The sequence below is a fragment of the Hippoglossus hippoglossus genome, chromosome 17 (assembly GCF_009819705.1).
Source record: "Hippoglossus hippoglossus isolate fHipHip1 chromosome 17, fHipHip1.pri, whole genome shotgun sequence".
Classification (NCBI taxonomy): Eukaryota; Metazoa; Chordata; class Actinopteri; order Pleuronectiformes; family Pleuronectidae; genus Hippoglossus; species Hippoglossus hippoglossus.
In genome coordinates, this window is record NC_047167.1 from 14,348,484 (window position 1) to 14,358,799 (window position 10,316).

Consider the following 10,316-nt stretch of genomic DNA (forward strand, 5'->3'; position numbering starts at 1 on the left):
TACCTTTAAAGAGCGCTGAGGGGATGAAAAGTTATAGAAGGTCTGTGATTCAGTTGGGTGGTACATTATAGTTAAATTGGCATTAGTTTTCGATTGAGTCATAGTAATGTGTGAAAAAATCTAACTCAACGTCATAATGTCATTTGAAGTTTGTTCATGAATTTTTATACAATGACATCTTTTTATCGTCTGTAGGCGTACTCAGACGGCACCCCTGACTTTCCGGGACCTCTGCTCCCTGAACAGGAGAAAAAGAAAGGGAGGAACAAGAGAGCACCAAAAGGAGGAGAGAAACCTGCCTCTCGCTACAAGAAGAGGAAGAAGGATGGAGATGAGAGGCAACTGATGCACTCTGGCCCCGACTCTGTAATTACCCAAATCAAACAAGTAAGACTAATTTGATCTTCCTCTCATACAATTATTTATGCTGACGTTTACAGTATTAATTACTGCCACAGTGGGAAATTGTCTATCAACATAGCATCACTTGACTGTTATTAGGTAGACTACTTGTTTACAATTGTACACACACATATTAGCTCATATTTTTTCAAGTTATATTGCACATCCCTCAGTAATTGAATTACGACTCAAAATTGATGAAACTAAATTGCTTATTAAAAATGTACAATGGTATAATCTCATCTTCACATTTAACACAGTTTAGCAACAATTTAATGAACATGTACTATTAGTACATTCTCACAGTACTGGTGACATTGGTTTTGATGAAAGGAGAGATAACTGCCACCATTCACTTGCCTGGTTCTGAAGTTTGCAGAGAAAAAGATAACTGGACCAGATCTTACAAACTTTGATGATCCTTTCTTCTTTTCTTTTTTCCTCTGATATTTATCCAAACTAAAGGCCATTTTTAGGGATAATTCAATCAGCCCTGGGTTCAGCTGAGGCTACTTTTAATGAAAATTTTACAGGACATGAAAGTCATGTACGAATACAATAACATTCATACAAAATGCACATCTACTGTTTATTTTGGTTCTTTTTTGATAAAAACTTAAATAGACAAAGTTTACTAGTGGCTTTATGACTTAATTTTAGTAAAGGAGAAATAAGTAAATGAAATATGCTTGCTAGTCATCTAAATATGACTGTCTGGAGAAAAGCTATTATTTTCTAAGACATAATCAAAGATTATTAATGCCAGGTTGATCAGAAATAAGGTAGATGCTATATCTTGATTTTGTTACTTTTGTTTTTATTTTCTATTCTATTTTGTTTGGTGTTTCCTTTGTGCTAGAACATCTGTGGCACTCTATATCTGATTTTACACTTATCTCTTCCTCTTGTTGTATTTATTTCTCTTGACACAGCAGCTCTCCCTGCTGCCCCTCATGGAGCCCTTGATTGGGGTCAACTTTGCCCACTTCGCTCCCTATGGCAGCGGCCAGCTCAATGGAGAAAACCTCTTAGCTGGTACTTTTGGCAGCGCTTCACTCGATGGTGTCTCTGACTATTACTCCCAACTGGCCTACAAGGTGCGTACCTGCTTACTTTGCTAGGTTTAAACAGAGTGGTTTGTGTGAAGTTGATTTCAGCTGACATTGTGCTGGTTTTGATTCCCATCGCAGAGTAACCTGAGTAATCCCCCAACACCACCGGCATCTCTTCCTCCCACCCCTCCTCCCGTAAATCGACAGAAAATGATCAACGGATTTGCCACAACAGAAGAACTGGCGAGCAAAGCTGCTGCCATGGGTAATAAAACATTTTCTGTGACAGGGTGACATTTTTTCCACTGTCACACATTATACAACTGGTTCAGAAAAACTGAATGCAGATGTATCTCCATCTTAACAGGCAAGCCTTGTGTGTGTGTGCATATTCACACTGACATTGTGCTTCTGTTTCATTTAGTGTCCAAAGGCCTGGTCCCAAAGCCACTACATGTCCCATTTAAGACTGAAGAAGATCTACTAGCCAGGGCCATTGCCCAGGGCCCCAAAACTGTGGATGTTCCAGCCTCACTCCCCACCCCTCCACATAACAACCAGGAGGAGCTCAGGTAACGAATAAATCAAATTCATTCTTTCGAAGAACTAAAGATCCAATAAGATTTTTATCGATGTTTAATCCTGTATGATGTTGTGATGATCGATTTTGGCTGCATCGTGGTTAACTGTTTTGTTTTCCTCCCCAAAATATTAATAGTAACAGAGGACAGGAGCCTTGTAAGGACCGGGACACGCCTGACAGTTTTGTTCCATCTTCCTCTCCTGAGAGTGTGTTTGGCATGGAGATCAGTCGCTACCCAGACCTTTCTCTGGTAAAGGAAGAGCCACCATCCCCCTGCCTGTCTCCTGTCCTCCCCATGCTTCCTGCACCTGATGGGAAAGGTAAATATACACAACTCCACCATGATTAAAAAGCAAATCGTAATTCATTGGTTGTGTTTGTGTATGCCTTAACAGTTTGGCAATTTTTTTAATGAATTTCATCCTTTTGTCTCTTCAAGGGTCAGAGGTCAAACTGCAAGATATCAAGATTGAGCCGTCTGCAATGTTCTTCGGCTCCTCCTTTGGCCCCGTGTCTAATGATTCCAAACAAAGACTGGTGTCTGTAGCTATCACTTTGAGACCAGCTGCAGCTGAGGTAAGAAAAGTTTAATATGATCTCCCGAGAATATGAACAATCAACAGTCTTTCCCAGGGGGAGAGGGCGCCGCCTGCGGGCCGTCCATTTTCAGAGGGTTAATGATAATACATAATCACTTTGTTTTTGTTTGTTTCCTCAGAACATCACAGGTGTAGTGGCAGCCATTTCAGACCTACTGTGTGTAAAGATTCCCAGCAGCTATGAGGTCAGCAGCACCCCAGACAGGGGGCCGCTATCTATGCTCAGCGGTGCAAGGGCGGGGCCCCATGGCATGGAGCAGCGGCCTCCCATGCTCTACCATGGACAGGGAGACAATGGTGGGCTTCACGGGCGGCCTGGGCAGATGATAAGACCCGGTGGAGTGCAGGGGATGATGCAACAGCAGCAGGCTCATCATTTCCGCTTCCATCCCAACAGCCCAGGTGAGGGATTAAACTTAAATGAAACAGGAGCATCTGTGATTCACGTACTGCAATACAGCCTTTAATTAGAAATGTCATGTCTGATTTAAAGCCAACATAACGACTTCACCAACACAATCTTCAAATGTAATTGTTTCCCTGTAAACATCCATGGGAGAGATTATCTTTCTTCATAGTTTTTGCAAATTGCTTAATGTTTTGCATATGGCTGAGGGCTGCTTATTGACCAGGTGCTGAGAGGCATCATAATTGATTTCATGGATTCTCTCAATGAAATTAAGTTGTTTAGAAAACAAACTCCTGCTTATTGATGTCAAAACTCTCGTAACAGGTTTAATGAGTGTTGTCAGGACAGAATAAAGTTTTTTATCTGGGTTTTTTATTTTCAAGTGTGATACCTTTGCATGTTTACAACCACAGAATGTATTTTGAAATGTATATAGTTTTTTTTTTTTAAAAACCCTTTCTGTTGCATCAGGCGCTGCTGTAGCTCGAGGACCTGATCACAGGACCCCTGCCAGCCCCAGCTGTAAACCTCAGTGGTGCTGCCACTGTAAGGTGGTGGTTCTGGGAAATGGAGTACAGAAATCTATCAAAGATATGCCTGCCCACATGAAGGTAACAAAACAAAGTACTCATTAGTGTAGCTGGGTGGTATAATAATTTGGCCGGCTATCCTTCAACTAGAGCACTTGGATGCTTAAAGTGTGAAGTGAGGGAAATCAGCTCCTCAGTTTTTTACCGAAAGATCACAGTAGCAGTAAATAGACAGTCAACAATATTTGGTTTTATATTATAAGCTTTTCAAAAAAACTATAGAATACAACATGCTGATGCAGTACATATATATCGTCCCAGTTCATAAAAAAACATCTCTGCCAAACAGCTATGGATCATTTTATTATTGATTTCCCAGTGGGGGTAGACTAGATGAGCTATGACGGCATGCCCAGACCTTTATCCTAAAGGGTATATTATCTCCCTTCAGCCTGGAGGCCACACACACATCAATATATACTCTTACCCACACACTGTACCACAGTAATACTGCCTGTGTAGCCTTCTCTGATTATGTAAATCCCGCCTGCCAGAGTTTAACCCACTAATTGATATGAAATGGATTTAACAGCATATCCTATGACGCCAGTCTTGAGAGTATTTTGGTTATTTAAATATTGTATGCTTTTGATGTTTATTTCATAACTTCCTTTAACTGTCAGTTGAGCTTAAGAAGTTCACATTGGTCAAGCTTTGATTTAACTCCTCATTCCTTATTCAGCCTGTTGAAACTTAGATGGATTTGTCTCATTAGGAATCTGAAGGCCGTTTGAAATCTGAAGAAGACCTGGTGTTCTGCAGCCACAGCTGCTTCCTTCTCTACTGTTCCTCACCACCACTACAGTCTAGATCAGCCACAGAAACAAAGGTTTGTATCAGTGTAACACACAAACACCACAGCGAATCCAACATGCAGTTTTGATGACTGACTTTGTTTTGCTTGTTGTCATTCCCCTTTCTTTCAGGAATCTATGTCCCTCCTCCCAATCTCAGAGCAAATGGAGAGCCTTTCTAAAGCTCAGCACCAGTACAGTAACAACATGTCATCGCTGGATGTCCATTGCCTGGCCCAGCTTCAGCCCAAACAGTCTCCCCCTTCTACCCCTATCCCCTTCCCCACAGCAGGTGAGACACCAAAGTTTGACACTAAGTCTGATGCCATTAAAGTGACAGTGAAGCTGAAGGCCCGGCCAAGATCCAATGACTGCTGGAACCAGGGAAAAAGACAGAAAGGACTCCGCTGGAGAAAGTGGACTGTCCAGGTAGTGATACCGAGAGGGAATTCCCAACTCCCAGATGAGGATAAGATCGATGAACTCCTCAAGAAACTTGGGGCCTCCCTGCGTCCCCCTGCTTCTCTGCAGGACCACAGACGTTGCTGTTTCTGCCACCAGTTTGGAGATGGGCACACCGATGGCCCTGCTAGGCTGCTTAATCTCGATCTCGATGTATGGGTTCACCTAAACTGTGCCCTGTGGTCGACTGAGGTGTATGAAACCCAGGCTGGCGCCCTCATCAACGTGGAGCTTGCACTGCGTCGAGGTCAAGCCGTCCGCTGCGCTTACTGCCAGCAGACTGGAGCCACCAGTGGCTGCCACCGCCTACGCTGCACCAATGTCTACCATTTTACCTGTGCTCTGACAGCTCAGTGCACCTTCTTCAAGGACAAGACCATGCTATGTCATGCCCACAGGCCCCGGGGAACAGCAGGACAAGCACTTGAGCATGAGCTGCGTTGCTTTGCTGTCTTCCGACGTGTCTACGTCCAAAGAGATGAGGTGCGTCAGATTGCCACTGCGGTGCAGCATCCCGAGTTAGGCTACACCTTTAGAGTCGGCAGCCTGGTGTTGCAGGCAATCGGTCAACTTACTCCTCTACAAATGGCAGCTTTCCATTCCACAACAGCCATCTTTCCAAACGGCTACGAGGCTTGCCGCATTTACTGGAGCATGCGCCATGGCAGCCACCGTTGCCGTTACATCTGCTCTGTTGAAGACAGAGAGGGGCTGCCAGAGTTTACCATCCGAGTCATTGAACAGGGCTACCAAGACCTGGTCCTGACCGACACCTCTCCTAAAGGTTTGTTCTCACTAACACAAATCCATGTGTGTTCCAGCTTTCAGAGCATCGTCTCTAACCCTCAAGTGTGCTTGTCTCATGGTAAATAGGAGTGTGGGACAAGGTTCTGGGTCCCGTCGCTGAGAAAAGAACTGAATCAGGTACTTTGAAGCTGTTCCCCATTTACCTGAAAGGAGAGGACCTGTTTGGACTCACTGTCCCTGCAGTCACCAAGATCACCGAATCGGTTCGTAGCTGCTTTTTGTGATTTTCCACCCCTGTTAAAAAAAAATCCATTTAAACAAATGTACAGACCATATTTTGTACCGACTTCAGCATGTGACCAATTGTTTGCTCATTTTACTCATGTATATCAGCTCCCAGGAGTAGAGGCGTGTGAAAGGTACTCGTTCCGCTACGGACGTAACCCTCTCGTGGAGTTGCCTCTCCTGTTCAATGCAGCTGGCAGCGCCCGCGTCCAGCCGAGGACAAACTCCACCTTCTCTTCTCTGGTGATAAGGTACCTTTGGTTGAAGTTGAAATCATTTGTGGTCACAGGCTCTCGCAGCAATTTCACAATTTTCAAAAAAGATATCAAGAAATTCGATTTTACATTGTTGTTTTCATGATTTCCCTCAAAATTAAGGCCACATGCACAGGCTGTATCCAGCAACCACGCCAGGTCTAACCAGAATGTGGCCCAAGGAGAAGGTGGCGCCCCCCATAGCAAGCCTCCAGTAGTGCACCCCAGGTCCTCTCAGTACCGCTGGATGAAGAGTGAGTGGAGAGCCAATGTCTATCTGGCCCGCTCCCGCATCCAGGTGAGTCTTCAAATAATGATAAATATTCAGTTTAATGTTTTAGTTATGATGGAGTGAAACTAACGCTCCTGGACTCTGGTGGACAACATAAATGGCAACATATGTCATGTTTTCTCAGGGCCTGGGGCTGTTTGCTGCCAGAGACGTTGAAAAACAAACTATGATGATCGAGTACAATGGAACCGTCCTCCGTAATGAGGTTGCCATCAGGAAGGAGAAGCTCTATAGATCTCAGGTATCGTATCTGTGCTAAAAACAAATGTTGAGCTGAAATTCCTTTTCTTTGACGTGACTTTCACCATGAAATATATTCTGTCTTATAGAACCGAGAAGTGTTCATGTTCCGCATCGACAGTGAACATGTCGTCGATGCCACTCGAACTGGGGGGCTTGCAAGGTACAGTGGGATTCCATATTCCTCGTCTGTGGTGCATGCATCAATTTATGTTTTTTGTGAAATAACATTGCAGTTTATATGTCCTGGCCTGAATATTGGTAGAAAATACAAGTGTCATAAACAAAGGATTACATCTTTTGACATCTAGATCTTTTAAAACACTTGATTGAAGTTCAGAAAATAGAAGTTTTACTGTTTCCAATCATTTCAAGTGTACAATGAAATATAGCTGCTTATTTCATGCTCTGATTTTTTCCCCATCAGATATATCAACCACTCTTGTGCTCCGAACTGTGTTGCTGAGGTGGTGACATTTGAAAGGGGTTACAAAATAATCATCAGCTGCGGTCGCAGAGTTGAAAAAGGCGAGGAGGTGAGTGTCACGTTGTCTCATTAGAAGACCAAATGTCCGTCTGTGATGCTGAGAACTGACGTCTCTCTCTCCCTCTCTGTGTCTGCCAGCTTTCTTTCGACTACCAGTTTGACACCGCGGAGGGTCACCACAAGATCGCCTGCCACTGCGGAACTCCTGAATGCAGGAAGTGGATTAACTGAGGACAACAACTGACAAAACCTAAATGCATTCCTTGCTATAGTGTGTGGATGCTGTGATCTCTGCACAGAGAGAAAAAAAGGCTTCACATTGAAATCATTTTATGAATGAGCAGAAGGCCTGAACCCTCGGAGGAGACACATTAATTTACGCATCGGTTCATTAAGATAATGGGGTGGGGCGGGGGGGGGGGACACGGGTGGAGGAAGTGAAATCGTAAACACAGTAGCAGGATGTGACTCGTGCCATATGTGAGGGGCTCTGTTGTATGAGAGGCCTCTGTCTGTCTGTATGTATCTGTGTGTACATGGGGTGCGGAATCCACCAGCGAATGAGAAAGCACTGTGCAGGGTGCGGCCTTATTGCTTACTAAGGGCAGGCCCTTTTGTTTCATACTGTTAATGTATGCCGTATGACTAAATGTAGACATCACTGAATGAGGAATGTACAGCAATGAATAATGCGAAGGGAATATTAACTTGCACTAAAAAAAGAAAATAAACAAAAAAAAACAACACACACACACACACACACACACACACAAACTTTTAAAATACTTGATTCCATGAGTCAGTTTTATCATAGGTCTCTGTCATGTGATTTGTGTGGAATATGAGAGGTTTTGTATTTATTACTGAGTGAATGAATTTTATTCTCAACATGATGAAATTGAGTTGAAGAAGGCTAGATTGCTATTGTTTTTGAAGACTGAAGAAGACATGCTGTTACTTTTGTATAAATGTACATAAAGAAAACTATAGGAATAACCGACCAAATACTACCTTAACCTTCTCGATGTTTGGGTGTTTTTGAATTGTTTCTGTTTGTCATTGAAATTTATTTAAGATGGACGTTATTTCCGTTTGAGAGTATATATTATGATTATTCTGTACAGAATTTGTAATATAACCACAATAATTCACAAAGTATTTTTGTTGTATTAAAAGTAAGGTATTGTAGCGTATTGTTTTGTGACTTACACATACTTTGACCACTCAAAAAAAGAAATATTTTTGTTGACTAACGTAACGAGCTATCAGTTACAGAATCAAAGAATAAAAAAAATGACTTCAAATAGTGAGAGATCGTTGTGATCTGTTTGCTGTTAATCAGGTTTGATTTTAAAGAACTGTGAATTAGGTTTTGAAACCCAAAAAGGCAAACTTTTTAACTTTTTAACACGAATAGGAACACCAACATGTATTTATCTGTTTCTGTTTTTACTTTACTTTTAAAACAAGGTGCAAACGTCTAATGGTGTTTTGAATTAGACGAGATGTGGTGTGTGACAGAAAGAATGGGGGATCTCTTATTTGGAACCATGGCTTGTTCTACCTTTTTTTGGACAGAAATGGCATTCTCCTCAATCAGAAATATTTCTTATACCGACACTTCACAAGTCACATGCTTAGAAACGGAAGAGTTTTTGCGTGCACAATATCAAGTCGACTGTAAAATTTTGGAGACAGTCTTAGAACTTGTAATGTATATGGCATGTATTTTTTTAACTTTCCGAAGACTCAATTGTATATATTTTCTCAATGAATGGTTGTAACAAAATTGTTTCTTGATATTTTTCTTCTCTTGTATGATATTACATCATCCTGCCAGTGTGTTTGTGCTACATTTTCTTGGTCGTGTAAAGTAGTCAGATTTTCTTTTTCCTTTCTGCCTTCCTTCTTTCCTCTCTTCCTTTCCTTCTTTCTTTTTTTTTTGAAAATGCCTTTTGAAGTGTACAGAGTATGGAGTTTGTGGAATTGAATTTAGAAACATTTACAAAAATAAACTATTTTACATGTTACCATGTTGTATGAATGGTTTATCAGATAGTTCACATATCTATCCCTCTCTAACTTATAGACACAGCCAAGCAAGGCAAGGACACTTATTTACAGGACAAATGAGTAGGTATGTCTTCCACCGATTTTGGCTTGTGTCCTCTTTAAAGTTAATCTACAAATTGTTTTTGTTAGCAAATAGAATAGCACACAGTAGAGGCCACCTCCGCCAAGGCCACATGATCGAATCACACCAAACTGTAAACACTCACACAGCACATGAAAACTTAACCTCCTTGGTGCAAGTTGCAGCTTAATTGTTTGCCTCATGAAATATCTGATGGTAGTAAAAATGCAACGAAATCATAATTTCTAAGAACTCAAACTGACATTTAGATTTTTTATTCCATAGGTGAAGAATAACACTATACATATATATGTGTATATATGGAACAGATCTAGGATTTTTCTAAATCAGATGCCATAAAGGGGCCATGTTTTACACAGAGGGGCCAATTATTTGTATGATTCTGTAAGGTGCACATTTAAGTCATTACAGTGTAATGTTTGCTCTGTAGCTTTGAGCAAAGACACACATCATTGAAGATATTTAGAAAATTGTTCCTTGTTCAAGCTCATTGTGTTCTTCAAAAAAGCTTTGAAAATAAAAACTCTTAACAAATGTTCATACACACACACAAATATATATATATATATATATATTGTTTTCTTAGTATTGTCAAAAGACTATTTTAGCTTTTAACATAATATAAGTGTTACATTTTAAGTTAATATTTTCTAAGTATTGCCTAGTTGCTTTTCCTTTGTAACCTGTATTTTGACACAAGCTCTTTACTACCACCACCACTACTACTACTACTACTACTAATAATAATAATAATAATAATAATAATAATAAACATCATCATCACCATAATAATGTTGCTGTGTTTACGTTGTATTTGTTCCAGTTACAATCTGTGTGGCACTGACATCTGTCGGTGGCGCCTCTGTGATCGTCAGACCTGCCTGGTGTTTTGTCAGATTTGGCTTCCCCCTCCAGAAACTTGTTTGTCTGGATGTGTGCCCTGGGCTCTGCCTGCTGTTGTTCTG

General features: G+C 41.4%; 1 protein-coding gene across 11 annotated transcripts in view; it reads left to right on the top strand.

Annotated features, from left to right (window-relative positions):
* Positions 1-9,226, top strand: part of kmt2cb (lysine (K)-specific methyltransferase 2Cb) — a 60,283-nt gene extending 51,057 nt beyond the window's left edge. For 10 of the 11 annotated variants that reach the window (XM_034612527.1, XM_034612526.1, XM_034612529.1 and 7 more), the window contains 17 exons: positions 196-387; positions 1,335-1,499; positions 1,593-1,719; positions 1,879-2,026; positions 2,173-2,357; positions 2,477-2,613; positions 2,756-3,038; positions 3,517-3,656; positions 4,351-4,464; positions 4,562-5,675; positions 5,765-5,901; positions 6,032-6,174; positions 6,301-6,475; positions 6,594-6,710; positions 6,799-6,872; positions 7,137-7,245; positions 7,335-9,226. In XM_034612527.1, the coding sequence (XP_034468418.1) occupies positions 196-387; positions 1,335-1,499; positions 1,593-1,719; positions 1,879-2,026; positions 2,173-2,357; positions 2,477-2,613; positions 2,756-3,038; positions 3,517-3,656; positions 4,351-4,464; positions 4,562-5,675; positions 5,765-5,901; positions 6,032-6,174; positions 6,301-6,475; positions 6,594-6,710; positions 6,799-6,872; positions 7,137-7,245; positions 7,335-7,427 (3,453 nt within the window). In that variant the 3' untranslated portion in view covers positions 7,428-9,226. The remainder of the gene's footprint in view (positions 1-195; positions 388-1,334; positions 1,500-1,592; positions 1,720-1,878; positions 2,027-2,172; positions 2,358-2,476; positions 2,614-2,755; positions 3,039-3,516; positions 3,657-4,350; positions 4,465-4,561; positions 5,676-5,764; positions 5,902-6,031; positions 6,175-6,300; positions 6,476-6,593; positions 6,711-6,798; positions 6,873-7,136; positions 7,246-7,334) is intronic. The other variant, XM_034612530.1, reaches the window with a different exon arrangement.
* The last annotated feature ends 1,090 nt before the right edge of the window (positions 9,227-10,316 follow it).